Source organism: Scyliorhinus torazame, chromosome 11 (assembly GCF_047496885.1).
Source record: "Scyliorhinus torazame isolate Kashiwa2021f chromosome 11, sScyTor2.1, whole genome shotgun sequence".
NCBI lineage: Eukaryota > Metazoa > Chordata > Chondrichthyes > Carcharhiniformes > Scyliorhinidae > Scyliorhinus > Scyliorhinus torazame.
Genome location: NC_092717.1, coordinates 255,200,005 through 255,222,654, shown reverse-complemented (window position 1 = coordinate 255,222,654; position 22,650 = coordinate 255,200,005). Strand labels below are relative to the sequence as shown.

General features: G+C 57.7%; 1 protein-coding gene across 2 annotated transcripts in view; it reads left to right on the top strand.

Moving 5' to 3' along the window:
* Positions 1-22,650, top strand: part of LOC140385924 (dynein regulatory complex protein 11-like) — a 1,066,524-nt gene that overhangs the window by 118,201 nt on the left and 925,673 nt on the right. For both annotated transcript variants that reach the window (XM_072468573.1, XM_072468575.1), the window contains one exon: positions 2,907-3,095. In XM_072468573.1, coding sequence (XP_072324674.1) covers positions 2,907-3,095 — 189 coding nt within the window. The remainder of the gene's footprint in view (positions 1-2,906; positions 3,096-22,650) is intronic.

Genomic DNA, 22,650 nt, shown 5'->3' with positions numbered 1-22,650 from the left:
AGGGTCACTGTGTGACTGTGCGGTGATCCCAGTCTCACTGTGTGACTGTGCGGTGACCCCAGTCTCACTGTGTGACTGTGCGGTGATCCCAGGGTCAGTGTGTGACTGTGCGGTGATCCCAGGGTCACTGTGTGACTGTGCGGTGATCCCAGGGTCACTGTGTGACTGTGCGGTGATCCCAGAGTCACTGTGTGACTGTGTGGTGATCCCAGGGTCACTGTGTGACTGTGCGGTGACCCCAGTCTCACTGTGTGACTGTGCGGTGATCCCAGGGTCACTGTGTGACTGTGCGGTGATCCCAGTCTCGCTGTGTGACTATGCGGTGACCCCAGTGTCACTGTGTGACTGTGCGGTGAACCCAGTCTCACTTTGTGACTGTGCGGTGTTCCCAGGGTCACTGTGTGACTGTGCGGTGACCCCAGGGTCACTGTGGGACTGTGCGGTGTTCCCAGGGTCACTGTGGGACTGTGCGGTGATCCCAGGGTCACTGTGTGACTGTGCGGTGATCCCAGGGTCACTGTGTGACTGTGCGGTGATCCCAGGGTCAGTGTGTGACTGTGCGGTGATCCCAGGGTCACTGTGTGACTGTGCGGTGACCCCAGAGTCACTGTGTGACTGTGCGGTGATCCCAGGGTCACTGTGGGACTGTGCGGTGATCCCAGGGTCACTGTGTGACTGTGCGGTGATCCCAGGGTCACTGTGTGACTGTGCGGTGATCCCAGAGTCACTGTGTGACTGTGCGGTGTTCCCAGTCTCACTGTGTGACTGTGCGGTGATCCCAGGGTCACTGTGGGACTGTGCGGTGATCACAGGGTCACTGTGTGTCTGTGTGGTGATCCCAGTCTCACTGTGTGACTGTGCGGTGTTCCCAGGGTCACTGTGTGACTGTGCGGTGATCCCAGTCTCACTGTGTGACTGTGCGGTGATCCCAGTCTCACTGTGTGACTGTGCGGTGATCCCAGGGTCACTGTGGGACTGTGCGGTGATCACAGGGTCACTGTGTGTCTGTGTGGTGATCCCAGTCTCACTGTGTGACTGTGCGGTGATCCCAGGGTCACTGTGTGACTGTGCGGTGATCCCAGGGTCACTGTGTGACTGTGCGGTGATCCCAGGGTCACTGTGTGTCTGTGTGGTGATCCCAGTCTCACTGTGTGACTGTGCGGTGATCCCAGGGTCACTGTGTGACTGTGCGGTGATCCCAGGGTCACTGTGTGACTGTGCGGTGATCCCAGGGTCACTGTGTGTCTGTGTGGTGATCCCAGTCTCACTGTGTGACTGTGCGGTGATCCCAGCGTCACTGTGTGACTGTGCGGTGATCCCAGGGTCACTGTGGGACTGTGCGGTGATCCCAGCGTCACTGTGTGACTGTGCGGTGATCCCAGGGTCACTGTGTGACTGTGCGGTGTTCCCAGGGTCACTGTGTGACTGTGCGGTGATCCCAGTCTCACTGTGTGACTGTGCGGTGATCCCAGGGTCACTGTGGGACTGTGCGGTGATCCCAGTCTCACTGTGTGACTGTGCGGTGATCCCAGGGTCACTGTGTGACTGTGCGGTGATCCGAGGGTCACTGTGTGACTGTGCGGTGTTCCCAGTCTCACTGTGTGACTGTGCGGTGATCCCAGGGTCACTGAGTGACTGTGCGGTGATCCCAGGGTCACTGTGTGACTGTGCGGTGATCCCAGGGTCACTGTGTGACTGTGCGGTGATCCCAGGGTCACTGTGGGACTGTGCGGTGATCCCAGGGTCACTGTGTGACTGTGCGGTGATCCCAGGGTCACTGTGTGACTGTGCAGTGATCCCAGTCTCACTGTGTGACTGTGCGGTGTTCCCAGTCTCACTGTGTGACTGTGCGGTGATCCCAGGGTCACTGAGTGACTGTGCGGTGATCCCAGGGTCACTGTGTGACTGTGCGGTGATCCCAGGGTCACTGTGTGACTGTGCGGTGATCCCAGGGTCACTGTGTGACTGTGCGGTGACCCCAGCATCACTGTGTGACTGTGCGGTGATCCCAGGGTCACTGTGTGACTGTGCGGTGACCCCAGGGTCACTGTGTGACTGTGCGGTGATTCCAGGGTCACTGTGTGACTGTGCGGTGATCCCAGGGTCACTGTGTGACTGTGCAGTGATCCCAGTCTCACTGTGTGACTGTGCGGTGATTCCAGGGTCACTGTGTGACTGTGCGGTGATCCCAGGGTCACTGTGTGACTGTGCAGTGATCCCAGTCTCACTGTGTGACTGTGCGGTGATCCCAGGGTCACTGTGTGACTGTGCGGTGATCCCAGGGTCACTGTGTGACTGTGCAGTGATCCCAGTCTCACTGTGTGACTGTGCGGTGATCCCAGGGTCACTGTGTGACTGTGCGGTGATCCGAGGGTCACTGTGTGACTGTGCGGTCTTCCCAGGGTCACTGTGTGACTGTGCGGTGATCCTAGGGTCAATGTGTGACTGTGCGGTGATCCGAGGGTCACTGTGTGACTGTGCGGTGTTCCCAGGGTCACTGTGTGACTGTGCGGTGACCCCAGGGTCACTGTGTGACTGTGCGGTGTTCCCAGGGTCACTGTGTGACTGTGCGGTGATCCGAGGGTCACTGTGTGACTGTGCGGTGTTTCCAGGGTCACTGTGTGACTGTGCGGTGTTCCCAGGGTCACTGTGTGACTGTGCGGTGATCCGAGGGTCACTGTGTGACTGTGCGGTGTTCCCAGGGTCACTGTGTGACTGTGCGGTGATCCCAGTCTCGCTGTGTGACTGTGCGGTGATCCTAGGGTCACTGTGTGTCTGTGCGGTGATCCCAGGGTCACTGTGTGACTGTGCGGTGATCCCAGGGTCACTGTGTGACTGTGCGGTGAACTGTTTGGTGTTGGGGGCCTGTACGTGTCTTTTTGATCCACAACTCCAATTCTGTTCAGGAGGAAGCAGCCCCTCAAAGCTCCGATGAGGCCGTGCGCATCATCCAGATTGCCGAGAGAGCTCGACAAGGCCGCCTCCGCTCGCGCATCATGAGGGACATCTGGAGGGAGGAACAGAGAGAGAAGAACAGAAAATTACTACCACCAGTCACCATGGAACCCGGAGACGCTGCAACACTCATACAGAAGGTTTGTACGCGGACCACTGGCACCGTAGGCAATGGGATTGGGCACAGTGGGAAAGGGGATTGGGCAAAGTGGGTATGAGGATTGGGCACAGTGGGAAAGGGGATTGGGCACAGTGGGTATGGGGATTGGGCACAGTGGGAAAGGGGATTGGGCACAGTGGGCATGAGGATTGGGCACAGTGGATATGGGGATTGGGCACAGTGGGTATTGGGTTGGGCACTGTGGGTATGAGGAATGGGCACAGTGTGTATGGGAATTGGACACAGTGGATAAGGGAATTGGGCACAGTGGGTATGGTGATTGGGCACAGTGGGTATGAGGATTGGGCACAATGGGAAAGGGGATTGGGCACAGTGGGGATGGGGATTGAGCACAGTGGGTATGGGGATTGGGCATTGTGGGTAAGAGGATTGGGCAAAGTGGGTATGAGGATTGGGCACAGTGGGTATGGGGATAGGGCACAGTGGGTATGGGGATAGGGCACAGTGGGTATGGGGATTGGGCACAGTGGGTATGGGGATTGGGCACAGTGGGTATGGGGCACTGGCTCAGTGGGTAAGAGGATTGGGCATAGTGGGTATGGAGATAGGGCACAGTGGGTATGGGAATTGGGCACAGTGGGTATGGGGATTGAGCACAGTGGGTATGAGGATTGGGCACAGTGGGTATGGGGATTGGGCAGAGTGGGTATGGGGATTGGGCACAGTGGGTATGGTGATTGTGCACAGTGGGTATGGGGATTGGGCACAGTGGGTATGGGGATTTGGCAGAGTGGGTATGGTGATTGGGCAGAGTGGGTATGGTGATTGTGCACAGTGGGTATGAGGATTGGGCACAGTGGGTATGGGGATTGGGCAGAGTGGGTATGGGGATTGGGCACAGTGAGTATGGGGATTGGGCACAGTGAGTATGGGGATTGGGCACAGTGGGTATGGGGATAGGGCCCAGTTGGGTATGGGGATTGGGCAGAGTGGGTATGGGGATTGGGCACAGTGAGTATGGGAATTGGGCACAGTGGGTATGGGGATTGAGCACAGTGGGTATGAGGATTGGGCACAGTGGGTATGGGGATTGGGCAGAGTGGGTATGGGGATTGGGCACAGTGGGTATGGTGATTGTGCACAGTGGGTATGAGGATTGGGCACAGTGGGTATGGGGATTGGGCAGAGTGGGTATGGTGATTGGGCACAGTGAGTATGGGGATTGGGCACAGTGAGTATGGGGATTGGGCACAGTGGGTATGGGGATAGGGCCCAGTTGGGTATGGGGATTGGGCACAGTGGGTATGGGGATTTGGCAGAGTGGGTATGGTGATTGGGCACAGTGAGTATGGGGATTGGGCACAGTGAGTATGGGGATTGGGCACAGTGGGTATGGGGATTGGGCACAGTGAGTATGGGGATTGGGCACAGTGGGTCTGGGGATTGGGCACAGTGGGTATGGGGATTGGGCACAGTGAGTATGGGGATTGGCACAGTGAGTATGGGGATTGGGCACAGTGGGTATGGGGTTTGGGCACAGTGGGTATGGGGATTGGGCACAGTGGGTATGGGGATAGGGCATGGTGGGTATGGGGATTGGGACCATTGAGTATGGGGATTGGGCACAGTGGGTATGGGGTTTGGGCAAAGTGGGTATAGGGATTGGGAACAGTGGTTATGGGGATTGGGCAGAGTGGGAAAGGGGATTGGGCAGAGTGGGTATGGGGATAGGGCACAGTGGGTATGGGGATAGGGCACAGTGGATATATGGATTGGCACAGTGGGTATGGGGATAGGGCACAGTGGGTATAGGGATTGGGCACAGTGGCAATGTGGATTGGGCACAGTGGGTATGGAGATTGGGCACAGTGAGCATGGGGATAGGGCACAGTGGGTATGGGGATTGGCACAGTGGGTATGGGGATAGGGCATAGTGGTTATGGGGATTGGGCACAGTGGGTTTTGGGATTGGGCTCAGTGTGTATGGGGATTGGGCACAGTGAGTATGGGGTTAGGGCACAGTGGTTATGGGGATAGGGCACAGTGGGTATGGGAATTGGGCACAGTGGACATGGGGATTTGCACAGTGGGTATGGGGATAGGGCACAGTGGTTATGGGGATTGGGCACAGTGGGTAAGAGGATTGGGCACAGTGGGGATGGGGAATGGGCAAAGTGGGTATGGGGATAGGGCACAGTGGGTATGGGGATTGGGCACAGTGGGTATGAGGATTGGGCACAGTGGGTATGGGGATTGGGCACAGTGGGTATGGGGATTGCGCACAGTGGGTATGGGGATTGGGCATAGTGGGTATGGGGATTGGGCACAGTGTGAATGGGGATAGGGCACAGTGGGTATGGGGATTGAGAACAGTGTGTATGGGGATAGGGCACAGTGGGTATGGGGATTGGGCACAGTGGGTATGGGGATTGGGCACAGTGTGTATGGGGATAGGGCACAGTGGGTATGGGTGTTGGACACAGTGGGTATGGGGATTGGGCACAGCTGGCATGGTGATTGGGCACAGTGGGTATGGGGATCGCGCACAGTGGGTATGGGTGTAGGGCACAGTGGGTATTGGGATGGCCCCAGTGGGTATGGGGATTGGGCACGGTGGGTATGGGGATTTGCCACAGTGGGTAAGGGGATTGGGCACAGTGTGTATGGGGATTGGGGACAGTGGGTATTGGGAAAGGGCACAGTGGGTATGGGGATAGGGCACAATGGGTATGGGGATTGGGTACAGTGGGAAAGGTTATTGGGCACAGTGGGTATGGGATTGGGCACAGTGGGTATGGGGTTTGGGCACAGTGGGTATGGGGATTGGGTACAGTGGGAAAGGGGATTCGGCACAATGGGTATGGGGATTGGGCACAGTGTGTATGGGGATTGGGCACAGTGGGTATGGGGATTGGGCACAGTGGGTATGGGGATTGGGCACAGTGGGTATGGGGATAGGGCACAGTGGGTATGAGGATTGGGCACAGTGGGAAAGGGGATTGGGCACAGTGGGGATGGGGATTGTGCACAGTGGGTATGGGGATTGGGCATTGTGGGTAAGAGGATTGGGCAAAGTGGGTATGAGGATTGGGCACAGTGGGTATCGGGATAGGGCACAGTGGGTATGGGGATAGGGCACAGTGGGTATGGGGATTGGGCACAGTGGGTATGGGGATTGGGCACAGTGGGTATGGGGCACTGGCTCAGTGGGTAAGAGGATTGGGCATAGTGGGTATGGAGATAGGGCACAGTGGGTATGGGAATTGGGCACAGTGGGTATGGGGATTGAGCACAGTGGGTATGAGGATTGGGCACAGTGGGTATGGGGATTGGGCAGAGTGGGTATGGGGATTGGGCACAGTGGGTATGGTGATTGTGCACAGTGGGTATGGGGATTGGGCACAGTGGGTATGGGGATTGGGCACAGTGAGTATGGGGATTGGGCACAGTGAGTATGGGGATTGGGCACAGTGGGTATGGGGATTGGGCACAGTGAGTATGGGGATTTGGCAGAGTGGGTATGGGGATTGGGCACAGTGAGTATGGGGATTGGGCACAGTGAGTATGGGGATTGGGCACAGTGGGTATGGTGATTGGGCACAGTGAGTATGGGGATTGGGCACAGTGGGTCTGGGGATTGGGCACAGTGGGTATGGGGATTGGGCACAGTGGGTATGGGGATTGGCACAGTGAGTATGGGGATTGGGCACAGTGGGTATGGGAATTGGGCACAGTGGGTATGGGGATTGAGCACAGTGGGTATGAGGATTGGGCACAGTGGGTATGGGGATTGGGCAGAGTGGGTATGGGGATTGGGCACAGTGGGTATGGTGATTGTGCACAGTGGGTATGGGGATTGGGCACAGTGGGTATGGGGATTGGGCACAGTGGGTATGGCGATTGGGCACAGTGAGTATGGGGATTTGGCAGAGTGGGTATGGTGATTGGGCACAGTGAGTATGGGGATTGGGCACAGTGAGTATGGGGATTGGGCACAGTGGGTATGCGGATTGGGCACAGTGGGTCTGGGGATTGGGCACAGTGGGTATGGGGATCGTACACAGTGGGTATGGGGATTGGCACAGTGGGTCTGGGGATTGGCACAGTGAGTATGGGGATTGGGCACAGTGGGTATGGGGATTGGGCAGAGTGGGTATGGGGATTGGGCACAGTGGGTATGGTGATTGTGCACAGTGGGTATGGGGATTGGGCACAGTGGGTATGGGGATTGGGCACAGTGAGTATGGGGATTGGGCACAGTGAGTATGGGGATTGGGCACAGTGGGTATGGGGATTGGGCACAGTGAGTATGGGGATTTGGCAGAGTGGGTATGGGGATTGGGCACAGTGAGTATGGGGATTGGGCACAGTGAGTATGGGGATTGGGCACAGTGGGTATGGTGATTGGGCACAGTGAGTATGGGGATTGGGCACAGTGGGTCTGGGGATTGGGCACAGTGGGTATGGGGATTGGGCACAGTGGGTATGGGGATTGGCACAGTGAGTATGGGGATTGGGCACAGTGGGTATGGGAATTGGGCACAGTGGGTATGGGGATTGAGCACAGTGGGTATGAGGATTGGGCACAGTGGGTATGGGGATTGGGCAGAGTGGGTATGGGGATTGGGCACAGTGGGTATGGTGATTGTGCACAGTGGGTATGGGGATTGGGCACAGTGGGTATGGGGATTGGGCACAGTGGGTATGGGGATTGGGCACAGTGAGTATGGGGATTTGGCAGAGTGGGTATGGTGATTGGGCACAGTGAGTATGGGGATTGGGCACAGTGAGTATGGGGATTGGGCACAGTGGGTATGCGGATTGGGCACAGTGGGTCTGGGGATTGGGCACAGTGGGTATGGGGATCGTACACAGTGGGTATGGGGATTGGCACAGTGGGTCTGGGGATTGGCACAGTGAGTATGGGGATTGGGCACAGTGAGTATGGGGATTGGGCACAGTGGGTATGGGGATTGGGCACAGTGAGTATGGGGATTGGGCACAGTGGGTCTGGGGATTGGGCACAGTGGGTATGGGGATTGGGCACAGTGGGTATGGGGATTGGCACAGTGAGTATGGGGATTGGGCACAGTGGGTATGGTGATTGGGCACAGTGAGTATGGGGATTGGGCACAGTGAGTATGGGGATTGGGCACAGTGGGTATGGGGATTGGGCACAGTGAGTATGGGGATTGGGCACAGTGGGTCTGGGGATTGGGCACAGTGGGTATGGGGATTGGGCACAATGGGTATGGGGATTGGGCACAGTGAGTATGGGGATTGGGCACAGTGGGTATGGGGATTGGGCACAGTGAGTATGGGGATTGGCACAGTGAGTATGGGGATTGGGCACAGTGGGTATGGGGTTTGGGCACAGTGGGTATGGGGATTGGGCACAGTGGGTATGGGGATAGGGCATGGTGGGTATGGGGATTGGGACCATTGAGTATGGGGATTGGGCACAGTGGGTATGGGGTTTGGGCAAAGTGGGTATAGGGATTGGGAACAGTGGTTATGGGGATTGGGCAGAGTGGGAAAGGGGATTGGGCAGAGTGGGTATGGGGATAGGGCACAGTGGGTATGGGGATAGGGCACAGTGGATATATGGATTGGCACAGTGGGTATGGGGATAGGGCACAGTGGGTATAGGGATTGGGCACAGTGGCAATGTGGATTGGGCACAGTGGGTATGGGGATTGGGCACAGTGAGCATGGGGATAGGGCACAGTGGGTATGGGGATTGGCACAGTGGGTATGCGGATTGGGCACAGTGGGTCTGGGGATTGGGCACAGTGGGTATGGGGATCGTACACAGTGGGTATGGGGATTGGCACAGTGGGTCTGGGGATTGGCACAGTGAGTATGGGGATTGGGCACAGTGAGTATGGGGATTGGGCACAGTGGGTATGGGGATTGGGCACAGTGAGTATGGGGATTGGGCACAGTGGGTCTGGGGATTGGGCACAGTGGGTATGGGGATTGGGCACAGTGGGTATGGGGATTGGCACAGTGAGTATGGGGATTGGGCACAGTGGGTATGGTGATTGGGCACAGTGAGTATGGGGATTGGGCACAGTGAGTATGGGGATTGGGCACAGTGGGTATGGGGATTGGGCACAGTGAGTATGGGGATTGGGCACAGTGGGTCTGGGGATTGGGCACAGTGGGTATGGGGATTGGGCACAATGGGTATGGGGATTGGGCACAGTGAGTATGGGGATTGGGCACAGTGGGTATGGGGATTGGGCACAGTGAGTATGGGGATTGGCACAGTGAGTATGGGGATTGGGCACAGTGGGTATGGGGTTTGGGCACAGTGGGTATGGGGATTGGGCACAGTGGGTATGGGGATAGGGCATGGTGGGTATGGGGATTGGGACCATTGAGTATGGGGATTGGGCACAGTGGGTATGGGGTTTGGGCAAAGTGGGTATAGGGATTGGGAACAGTGGTTATGGGGATTGGGCAGAGTGGGAAAGGGGATTGGGCAGAGTGGGTATGGGGATAGGGCACAGTGGGTATGGGGATAGGGCACAGTGGATATATGGATTGGCACAGTGGGTATGGGGATAGGGCACAGTGGGTATAGGGATTGGGCACAGTGGCAATGTGGATTGGGCACAGTGGGTATGGGGATTGGGCACAGTGAGCATGGGGATAGGGCACAGTGGGTATGGGGATTGGCACAGTGGGTATGGGGATAGGGCATAGTGGTTATGGGGATTGGGCACAGTGGGTTTTGGGATTGGGCTCAGTGTGTATGGGGATTGGGCACAGTGAGTATGGGGTTAGGGCACAGTGGTTATGGGGATAGGGCACAGTGGGTATGGGAATTGGGCACAGTGGACATGGGGATTGGCACAGTGGGTATGTGGATAGGGCACAGTGGTTATGGGGATTGGGCACAGTGGGTAAGAGGATTGGGCACAGTGGGGATGGGGAATGGGCAAAGTGGGTATGGGGATAGGGCACAGTGGGTATGGGGATTGGGCACAGTGGGTATGAGGATTGGGCACAGTGGGTATGGGGATTGGGCACAGTGGGTATGGGGATTGCGCACAGTGGGTATGGGGATTGGGCATAGTGGGTATGGGGATTGGGCACAGTGTGTATGGGGATAGGGCACAGTGGGTATGGGGATTGAGAACAGTGTGTATGGGGATAGGGCACAGTGGGTATGGGGATTGGGCACAGTGGGTATGGGGATTGGGCACAGTGTGTATGGGGATAGGGCACAGTGGGTATGGGGGTTGGACACAGTGGGTATGGGGATTGGGCACAGCTGGCATGGTGATTGGGCACAGTGGGTATGGGGATCGCGCACAGTGGGTATGGGTGTAGGGCACAGTGGGTATTGGGATGGTCCCAGTGGGTATGGGGATTGGGCACGGTGGGTATGGGGATTTGCCACAGTGGGTAAGGGGATTGGGCACAGTGTGTATGGGGATTGGGCACAGTGGGTATTGGGAAAGGGCACAGTGGGTATGGGGATAGGGCACAATGGGTATGGGGATTGGGTACAGTGGGAAAGGGGATTGGGCACAGTGGGTATGGGATTGGGCACAGTGGGTATGGGGTTTGGGCACAGTGGGTATGGGGATTGGGTACAGTGGGAAAGGGGATTCGGCACAATGGGTATGGGGATTGGGCACAGTGTGTATGGGGATTGGGCACAGTGGGTATGGGGATTGGGCACAGTGGGTATGGGGATAGGGCACAGTGGGAATGGGGATTGGGCACAGTGTGTATGGGGATTGAGCACAGTGTGTATGGGGATAGGGCACAGTGGGTATGAGGATAGGGCACAGTGGGGATGGGGATTGGGCACAGTGGGTTTGGGGATTGGGCACAGTGGGTATGGGGATAAGGCACAGTGGGTATGGGGGTTGGGCACAGTGGGTATGGGGAGTGGGCATAGTGGGTATGGGGATTGGGCACAGTGGGTATGCGGATTGGGCACAGTGGGTATCGGGATTGGGCACATAGAGCATGGGAATTGGGCACAGTGGGTATGGGGATTGGGCCCAGTGGGTATTGGGATGGGGACAGTGGGTATGGGGATTGGGCACAGTTGGTATGGGGATAGGGTACAGTGGGTCTGGCGTTTGGGCACAGTGGGAAAGGTAATTGGGCACATTGGGTATGGGGATTGGGCACAGTGTGTATGGGGATTGGGCACAGTGTGTATGGGGTTTGGGCACTGTGGGTATGGGGATTGGGCACAGTGGGGAAGGGGATTGGGCACAGTGAGTATGGGGATAGGGCACAGAGGGCATGGGGATTGGGCACAGTGGGAAAAGGGATTGGCACAGTGGGTATGGGGATTGGGCACAGTGGGTATGGGGATAGGGCACAGTGGGTATGGGGATTGGGCACAGTGGGTATGGGGATTGGGCACAGTGGGTATGGGGATTGGGCACAGTGGGTATGGTGATTGCGCACAGTGGGTATGGGGATTGGGCACAGTGGGTATGGGGATAGGGCACAGTGGGTAGGGGGATAGGGCACAGTGGGTATCGGGATAGGGCACAGTGGGTAGGTGGATTGGGAACAGTGGGTATGGGGATTGGGCACAGTGGGTATGGGGATCGGGCACAGTGGGTGGGGGATTGGGCACAGTGGGCATGGGGATTGGGCACAGTGGGGATGGGGATCGGGCACAGTGGGTATGGGGATAGGGCACAGTGGGTTTGGGGATTAGGCACAGTGGGCATGGGGATTGGGCACAGTGGGTGGGTGTATTGCGCACAGTGGGTGTGTGGATTGGGCACAGTGGGTATAGGGATTGGGCACAGTGGGTATGGGGATCGGGCACAGTGGGTAGGGTGATTGGGCACAGTGGGTATGGGGATTGGGCACAGTGGGGATGGGGATCGGGCACAGTGGGTATCGGGATAGGGCACAGTGGGTTTGGGGATTGGGCACAGTGGGTATGGGGATTGGGCACAGTGAGTATGGGGATAGGGCACAGAGGGTATGGGGATTGGGCACAGTGAGTATGGGGATAAGGCACAGTGGGTATGGGATTGGGCCCAGTGAGTATGGGGATAGGGCACAGGGGGTATGGGGATTGGGCACAGTGAGTATGGATATAAGGCACAGTGCGTATGGGGGTTGGGCACAGTGGGTTTGGGGATTGGGCACAGTGGGTATGGGGATTGGGCACATAGGTTAAGGGGATTGGGAACAGTGGGAACTGGGATGGGGACAGTGGGTATGGGGATTGGGCACAGTTGGTATGGGGATTGGGCACAGTGGGTATGGGGATTGGGCACATAGGTTAAGGGGATTGGGAACAGTGGGAATTGGGATGGGGACAGTGGGTATGGGGATTGGGCACAGTTGGTATGGGGATAGGATACAGTGGGTCTGGGGTTTGGGCTCAGTGGGAAAGGTAATTGGGCACATTGGGTATGGGGATTGGGCACAGAGTGTATGGGGATTGGGTACAGTTGGTATGGGGTTTGGGCACTGTGGGTATGGGGATTGGGCACAGAGGGGATGGGGATTGGGCACAGTGAGTATGGGGATAGGGCACAGAGGGTATGGAGATTGTGCACAGTGGGTAAAGGGATTGGGCACAGTGGGTATGGGGATTGGGCACAGTGGGTATGGGGGTAGGGCACAGTGAGTATGGGGATTGGGCACAGTGGGTATGGGATTGGGCAGAGTGGGTATGGGGATTGGGAACAGTGAGTACGGGGATAGGGCACAGTGGGTATGGGGCATGGGCACAGTTGGTATTGGGATAGGGCACAATGGTTATTGGGATGGCCACAATGGAAATGGGGAGTGGGCACAGTGGGTATGGGGATTGGGCACAGTGGGTATGGGGATTGGGCACAGTGGGTATGGGGATTGCGCACAGTGGGTATGGGGATTGGGCACAGTGGGTCTGGGGATAGGGCACAGTGGGTATGGGGATTGGGCACAGTGGGTATTGGGACTGGGCACAGTGGGTGTGGGGATGGGGCAAGTGGGTATAGGGATTGGGCACAATGGGTATGGGGCCCTGTCACAGTGGGTATGGGGATTGGGCACAGTGGGTATGGGGATTGGGCACAGTGGGTATGGGGATTGGGCACAGTGGGCATGGGGATAGGGCACAGTGGGTATGGGGATAGGGCACAGTGGGTATGGGGACTAGGCACAGTGGGTACGGGGATTGGGCACAGTGGGTATGGGGCCCTGGCACAGTGGGTATTGGGATTGGGCTCAGTGGGTCTGGGGATTGGACTCAGTGGGAATGGGGTTTGGGCACAGTGGGTATGAGGGTTGGGCACAGTGGGTATGGGCCCTGGCACAGTGGGTATGGGGATTGGGCACAGTGGGTATGGGGATAGGACACCGTGGGGATTGGGGTAGGGCACAGTTGATATTGGGATTGGGCACAGTGGGTATGTGGATTGGGCATAGTGGGTATGGGGATTGGCACAGTGGGTATGGGGTGTGGGCACAGTGGGTATGGGGATTGAGCACAGTGGGTATGGGGAGTGGGCACAGTGTGTATGGTGATCGGGCACAGTGGGTGTGGTGATTGGGCACAGTGGGTGTGGGGATGGGGCACAGTGGGTATCGGGATTGGGCACAGTGGGTATGGGGATTGGGCACAGTGGGTATGGGGATTGGGCACTCTGGGTATGGGGATTGGGCACAGTGGGTATGGGGATCGGGCACAGTGGGTGTGGGGATGGGGCACAGTGGGTATCGGGATGGGGCACAGTGGGTATGGGGATTGGGCACAGTGGGTATGGGGCCATGGCACAGTGGGTATGGGGTTTGGGCACACTGGGTATGGGGATAGGGCACCGTGGGTATGGGGATTGGGCACAGTGGGTATGGGGATAGGGCACAGTGGGTATGGGGATAGGGCACAGTGGGTATGGGGACTGGGCACAGTGGGTATGGGGATTGGGCACAGTGGGAAAGGGGATTGGGAACAGTGGGTATGGGGATTGGACTCAGTGGGTATGGGGTTTGGGCACAGTGGGTATGAGGGTTGGGCACAGTGGGTATGGGGATCGGGCACAGTGGGTATTTGGATAGGGCACATTGAGTATGGGGATTGGGCACAGTGGTTATCGGGATTGGGCACAGTGGGTTTGGGGATAGGGCACAGTGGATATATGGATTGGCACAGTGGGTATGGGGATAGGGCACAGTGGGTATAGGGATTGGGCACAGTGGCAAAGTGGATTGGGCACAGTGGGTATGGGGATTGGGCACAGTGGTTATCGGGATTGTGCACAGTGGGAAAGGGGATTGGGCAGAGTGGGTATGGGGATAGGGCACAGTGGGTATAGCGATAGGGCACAGTGGATATATGGATTGGCACAGTGGGTATGGGGATAGGGCACAGTGGGTATAGGGATTGGGCACAGTGGCAAAGTGGATAGGGCACAGTGGGTATGGGGTTTGGGCACAGTGGGTATGGGGATTGAGCACAGTGGGTTTTGGGATTGGGCACAGTGTGTATGGGGATTGGGCACAGTGAGTATGGGGATAGGGCACAGTGGTTATGGGGATAGGGCACAGTGGGTATGGGGATTGGGCACAGTAGATATGGGGATTGGCACAGTGGGTATGGGGATAGGGCACAGTGGGTATGAGGATAGGGCACAGTGGGTATGATGATAGGGCACAGCTGGCATGGGGATTGGGCACAGCGGGTATGGGGATCGCGCACAGTGCGTATGGGTGTAGGGCACAGTAGGTATTGGGATGGCCACTGTGGATATGGGGACTGGGCACAGTGGGTATGGGTTTTGGGCACAGTGGATATGGGGATTTGCCACAGTGCGTATGGGGACTGGGCACAGTGGGTATGGGGATTGGGCACAGTGGGTATGGGGCCATGGCACAGTGGGTATGGGGATTGGGCACACTGGGTATGGGGATAGGGCACTGTGGGTATGGGGATTGGGCACAGTGGGTATGGGGATAGGGCACAGTGGGTATGGGGATAGGGCACAGTGGGTATGGGGACTGGGCACAGTGGGTATGGGGATTGGGCACAGTGGGAAAGGGGATTGGGCACAGTGGGTATGGGGATTGGACTCAGTGGGTATGGGGTTTGGGCACAGTGGGTACGAGGGTTGGGCACAGTGGGTTTGGGGATCGGGCACAGTGGGTATGGGGATAGGGCACATTGAGTATGGGGATTGGTCACAGTGGTTATCGGGATTGGGCACAGTGGGAAAGGGGATTGGGCAGAGTGGGTATGGGGATAGGGCACAGTGGATATATGGATTAGCACAGTGGGTATGGGGATAGGGCACAGTGGGTATAGGGATTGGGCACAGTGGCAAAGTGGATTGGTCACAGTGGGTATGGGGATTGGGCACAGTGGTTATCGGGATTGGGCACAGTGGGAAAGGGCATTGGGCAGAGTGGGTATGGGGATAGGGCACAGTGGGTATGGGGATAGGGCACAGTGGATATATGGATTGGCACAATGGGTAAGGGGATAGGGCACAGTGGGTATAGGGATTGGGCACAGTGGCAAAGTGGATAGGGCACAGTGGGTATGGGGTTTGGGCACAGTGGGTATGGGGATTGAGCACTGTGGGTTTTGGGATTGGGCACAGTGTGTATGGGGATTGGGCACAGTGAGTATGGGGATAGGGCACATTGGTTATGTGGATAGGGCACAGTGGGTATGGGGATTGGGCACAGTGGGTATGAGGATAGGGCACAGCTGGCATGGGGATTGGGCACAGTGGGTATGGGGATCGCGCACAGTGCGTATGGGTGTAGGGCTCAGTGGGTATTGGGATGGCCACTGTGGGTATGGGGACTGGGCACAGTGGGTATGAGGTTTGGGCACAGTGGGTATGGGATTGGGCACAGTGGGTATGGGGATTGGGCACAGTGGGTATGGGGATTGGGCACAGTGGGTATGTGGATTGGGCACAGTGGGTATGGGGATAGGGCACAGTGGGAATGGTGATTGGGCACGGTGTGTATGGGGATTGGGCACAGTGGGAATGGGGATTGGGCACAGTGGGCATGTGGATTGTGCACAGTTGGGATGGGAATTGGGCACAGTGGGTTTGGGGATTGGGCACAGTGGGTATGGGGATAAGGCACATTGGTATGGGTGTTGGGCACAGTGGGTATGGGGAGTGGGCATAGTGGGTATGGGGATTGGGCACATAGGGCATGGGGATTGGGCACATAGGGCATGGGGATTGGGCACAGTGGGTATGGGGATTGATCACAGCGGGTATTGGGATGGGGACAGTGGGTATGGGGATTGGGCACAGTTGGTATGGGGATAGCGTACAGTGGGTCTGGCGTTTGGGCACAGTGGGAAAGGTAATTGGGCACATTGGGTATGGGGATTGGGCACAGTGTGTATGGGGATTGGGCACGGTATGTATGGGGTTTGGGCACAGTGGGTATGGGGATTGGGCACAGTGGGGAAGGGGATTGGGCACAGTGAGTATGGGTATAGGGCACAGAGGGCATGGGGATTGGGCACAGAGGGTAAAGGGATTGGGCACAGTGGGTATGGGGATTGGGCACAGTGGGTATGGGGATAGGGCACAGTGGGTATGGGGATTGGGCACAGTGGGTATGGGGATTGGGCACAGTGGGTATGGGGATTGGGCACAGTGGGTATGGGGATTGGGCACAGTGGGTGTGGGGATAGGGCACAGTGGGTATGGGGATAGGGCACAGTGGGTATGGGGATAGGGCACAGTGGGGATTGGGCACAGTGGGTATGGGGATTGGGCACAGTGGGTATGGGGATCGGGCACAGTGGGTAGGGGGATTGGGCACAGTGGGCATGGGGATTGGGCACAGTGGGGATGGGGATCGGGCAGTGTGGGTATGGGGATAGGGCACAGTGGATTTGGGGATTGGGCACAGTGGGTATGGGGATTGGGCACAGTGGGAAAGGGGATTGGGCACAGTGGGTATGGGGCTAGGGCACTGTGGGTATGGGGATTGGGCACAGTGGGTATGGGGATTGGGCACAGTGGGTATGGGGATCGGGCACAGTGGGTAGGGGGATTGGGCACAGTGGGCATGGGGATTGGGCACAGTGGGGATGGGGATCGGGCAGTGTGGGTATGGGGATAGGGCACAGTGGATTTGGGGATTGGGCACAGTGGGTATGGGGATTGGGCACAGTGGGAAAGGGGATTGGGCACAGTGGGTATGGGGCTAGGGCACTGTGGGTATGGGGATTGGGCACAGTGGGTATGGGGATCGGGCACAGTGGGTAGGGTGATTGGGCACAGTGGGCATGGGAATTGGGCACAGTGGGGATGCGGATTGGGCACGGTGGGTATGGGGATTGGGCACAGTGAGTATGGAGATAGGGCACAGAGGGTATGGGGATTGGGCACAGTGAATATGGGGATAAGGCACAGTGCGTATTGGGGTTGGGCACTGTGGGTATGGGGAGTGGGCATAGTGGGTATGGGGATTGGGCACAGTGGGTATGGGGATTGGGCACAGTGGGTGTGGGGATAGGGAACAGTGGGTATGGGGATAGGGCACAGTGGGTATGGGGATAGGGCACAGTGGGGATTGGGCACAGTGGGTATGGGGATTGGGCACAGTCGGTATGGGGATCGGGCACAGTGGGTAGGGGGATTGGGCATAGTGGGCATGGGGATTGGGCACAGTGGGGATGGGGATCGGGCAGTGTGGGTATGGGGATAGGGCACAGTGGATTTGGGGATTGGGCACAGTGGGTATGGGGATTGGGCACAGTGGGAAAGGGGATTGGGCACAGTGGGTATGGGGCTAGGGCACTGTGGGTATGGGGATTGGGCACAGTGTGTATGGGGATTGGGCACAGTGGGTATGGGGATCGGGCACAGTGGGTAGGGGGATTGGGCACAGTGGGCATGGGGATTGGGCACAGTGGGGATGGGGATCGGGCAGTGTGGGTATGGGGATAGGGCACAGTGGATTTGGGGATTGGGCACAGTGGGTATGGGGATTGGGCACAGTGGGAAAGGGGATTGGGCACAGTGGGTATGGGGCTAGGGCACTGTGGGTATGGGGATTGGGCACAGTGGGTATGGGGATCGGGCACAGTGGGTAGGGTGATTGGGCACAGTGGGTATGGGAATTGGGCACAGTGGGGATGCAGATTGGGCACAGTGGGTATGGGGATTGGGCACAGTGAGTATGGAGATAGGGCACAGAGGGTATGGGGATTGGGCACAGTGAATATGGGGATAAGGCACAGTGCGTATTGGGGTTGGGCACTGTGGGTATGGGGAGTGGGCATAGTGGGTACGGGGATTGGGCACAGTGGGTATGGGGATTGGGCACATAGGGTATGGGGATTGGGAACAGTGGGTATGGGGATTGGGCACAGTGGGTATTGGGATGGGGTCAGTGGGTATGGGGATTGGGCACAGTTGGTATGGGGATAGGATACAGTGGGTCTGGGCTTTGGGCCCAGTGGGAAAGGTAATTGAGCACATTGGGTATGGGGATTGGGCACAGTGGGTAAAGGAATTGGGCACAGTGGGTATGGGGAATGGGCACAGTGGGTATGGGGATAGGGCACAGTGGGTATGGGGGTTGGGCACAGTGGGTATGGGATTGGGCACAGTGGGTATGGGGATTGGGCACAGTGAGTACGGGGATAGGGCACAGTGGGTATGGGGGATGGGCACAGTTGGTATGGGGATAGGGCACAATGGTTATTGGGATGGCCACAATGGGAATGGGGAGTGGGCACAGTGGGTATGGGGATTGGGCACAGTGGGTATGGGGATTGCGCACAGTGGGTATGGGGATTGGGCACAGTGGGTCTGGGGATAGGGCACAGTGGGTATGGGCATTGGGCACAGTGGGTATGGGGATTGGGCACAGTGGGTATGGGGATTGCGCACAGTGGGTATGGGGATTGGGCACAGTGGGTCTGGGGATAGGGCACAGTGGGTATGGGCATTGGGCACAGTGGGTATGGGGATTGGGCACAGTGGGGATCTGGATCGGACACAGTGGGTATGGGGATAGGGCACAGTGGGTTTGGGGATTGGGCACAGTGGGGATGGGGATCGGGCACAGTGGATATGGGGATCGGGTACAGTGGGTATTGGGACTGGGCACAGTGGGTGTGGGGTGGGAAAAGTGGGCATGGGGATGGGGCACAGTGGGTATGGGGATTGGGCACAGTGAATATGGGGATAAGGCACAGTGCGTATTGGGGTTGGGCACTGTGGGTATGGGGAGTGGGCATAGTGGGTATGGGGATTGGGCACAGTGGGTATGGGGATTGGGCACAGTGGGTGTGGGGATAGGGAACAGTGGGTATGCGGATAGGGCACAGTGGGTATGGGGATAGGGCACAGTGGGGATTGGGCACAGTGGGTATGGGGATTGGGCACAGTGGGTATGGGGATCGGGCACAGTGGGTAGGGGGATTGGGCATAGTGGGCATGGGGATTGGGCACAGTGGGGATGGGGATCGGGCAGTGTGGGTATGGGGATAGGGCACAGTGGATTTGGGGATTGGGCACAGTGGGTATGGGGATTGGGCACAGTGGGAAAGGGGATTGGGCACAGTGGGTATGGGGCTAGGGCACTGTGGGTATGGGGATTGGGCACAGTGGTTATGGGGATTGGGCAGTGGGTATGGGGATCGGGCACAGTGGGTAGGGGGATTGGGCACAGTGGGCATGGGGATTGGGCACAGTGGGGATGGGGATCGGGCAGTGTGGGTATGGGGATAGGGCACAGTGGATTTGGGGATTGGGCACAGTGGGTATGGGGATTGGGCACAGTGGGAAAGGGGATTGGGCACAGTGGGTATGGGGCTAGGGCACTGTGGGTATGGGGATTGGGCACAGTGGGTATGAGGATCGGGCACAGTGGGTAGGGTGATTGGGCACAGTGGGTATGGGAATTGGGCACAGTGGGGATGCGGATTGGGCACAGTGGGTATGGGGATTGGGCACAGTGAGTATGGAGATAGGGCACAGAGGGTATGGGGATTGGGCACAGTGAATATGGGGATAAGGCACAGTGCGTATTGGGGTTGGGCACTGTGGGTATGGGGAGTGGGCATAGTGGGTACGGGGATTGGGCACAGTGGGTATGGGGATTGGGCACATAGGGTATGGGGATTGGGAACAGTGGGTATGGGGATTGGGCACAGTGGGTATTGGGATGGGGTCAGTGGGTATGGGGATTGGGCACAGTTGGTATGGGGATAGGATACAGTGGGTCTGGGCTTTGGGCCCAGTGGGAAAGGTAATTGAGCACATTGGGTATGGGGATTGGGCACAGTGGGTAAAGGAATTGGGCACAGTGGGTATGGGGAATGGGCACAGTGGGTATGGGGATAGGGCACAGTGGGTATGGGGGTTGGGCACAGTGGGTATGGGATTGGGCACAGTGGGTATGGGGATTGGGCACAGTGAGTACGGGGATAGGGCACAGTGGGTATGGGGGATGGGCACAGTTGGTATGGGGATAGGGCACAATGGTTATTGGGATGGCCACAATGGGAATGGGGAGTGGGCACAGTGGGTATGGGGATTGGGCACAGTGGGTATGGGGATTGCGCACAGTGGGTATGGGGATTGGGCACAGTGGGTCTGGGGATAGGGCACAGTGGGTATGGGCATTGGGCACAGTGGGTATGGGGATTGGGCACAGTGGGTATGGGGATTGCGCACAGTGGGTATGGGGATTGGGCACAGTGGGTCTGGGGATAGGGCACAGTGGGTATGGGCATTGGGCACAGTGGGTATGGGGATTGGGCACAGTGGGGATCTGGATCGGACACAGTGGGTATGGGGATAGGGCACAGTGGGTTTGGGGATTGGGCACAGTGGGGATGGGGATCGGGCACAGTGGATATGGGGATCGGGTACAGTGGGTATTGGGACTGGGCACAGTGGGTGTGGGGATGGGAAAAGTGGGCATGGGGATGGGGCACAGTGGGTATGGGGATTGGGCACAATGGGTATGGGGCACTGTCACTGTGGGTATGGGGATTGGGCACACTGGGTATGGGGATAGGGCACCATGGGTATGGGGATTGGGCACAGTGGGTATGGGGCCCTGGCACAGTGAGTATGGGGATTGGGCGCAGTGGGTATGGGGATAGGACACAGTGGGTATGGGGATAGGGCACAGTGGGTATGGGGACTGGGCACAGTGGGTATGGGGATTGGGCACAGTGGGAAAGGGGATTGGGCACAGTGGGTATGGTGCCCTGGCACAGTGGGTATTGGGATTGGGCTCAGTGGGTCTGGGGATTGGACTCAGTGGGTATGGGGTTTGGGCACAGTGGGTATGAGGGTTGGGCACAGTGGGTATGGGCCCTGGCACAGTGGGTATGGGGATTGGGCACAGTGGGTATGTGGATAGGACACCGTGGGTATTGGGATAGGGCACAGTTGATATTGGGATTGGGCACAGTGGGTATGGGGCTAGGGCACTGTGGGTATGGGGATTGGGCACAGTGGGTATGGGGATCGGGCACAGTGGGTAGGGTGATTGGGCACAGTGGGTATGGGAATTGGGCACAGTGGGGATGCAGATTGGGCACAGTGGGTATGGGGATTGGGCACAGTGAGTATGGAGATAGGGCACAGAGGGTATGGGGATTGGGCACAGTGAATATGGGGATAAGGCACAGTGCGTATTGGGGTTGGGCACTGTGGGTATGGGGAGTGGGCATAGTGGGTACGGGGATTGGGCACAGTGGGTATGGGGATTGGGCACATAGGGTATGGGGATTGGGAACAGTGGGTATGGGGATTGGGCACAGTGGGTATTGGGATGGGGTCAGTGGGTATGGGGATTGGGCACAGTTGGTATGGGGATAGGATACAGTGGGTCTGGGCTTTGGGCCCAGTGGGAAAGGTAATTGAGCACATTGGGTATGGGGATTGGGCACAGTGGGTAAAGGAATTGGGCACAGTGGGTATGGGGAATGGGCACAGTGGGTATGGGGATAGGGCACAGTGGGTATGGGGGTTGGGCACAGTGGGTATGGGATTGGGCACAGTGGGTATGGGGATTGGGCACAGTGAGTACGGGGATAGGGCACAGTGGGTATGGGGGATGGGCACAGTTGGTATGGGGATAGGGCACAATGGTTATTGGGATGGCCACAATGGGAATGGGGAGTGGGCACAGTGGGTATGGGGATTGGGCACAGTGGGTATGGGGATTGCGCACAGTGGGTATGGGGATTGGGCACAGTGGGTCTGGGGATAGGGCACAGTGGGTATGGGCATTGGGCACAGTGGGTATGGGGATTGGGCACAGTGGGTATGGGGATTGCGCACAGTGGGTATGGGGATTGGGCACAGTGGGTCTGGGGATAGGGCACAGTGGGTATGGGCATTGGGCACAGTGGGTATGGGGATTGGGCACAATGGGGATCTGGATCGGACACAGTGGGTATGGGGATAGGGCACAGTGGGTTTGGGGATTGGGCACAGTGGGGATGGGGATCGGGCACAGTGGATATGGGGATCGGGTACAGTGGGTATTGGGACTGGGCACAGTGGGTGTGGGGATGGGAAAAGTGGGCATGGGGATGGGGCACAGTGGGTATGGGGATTGGGCACAGTGAATAT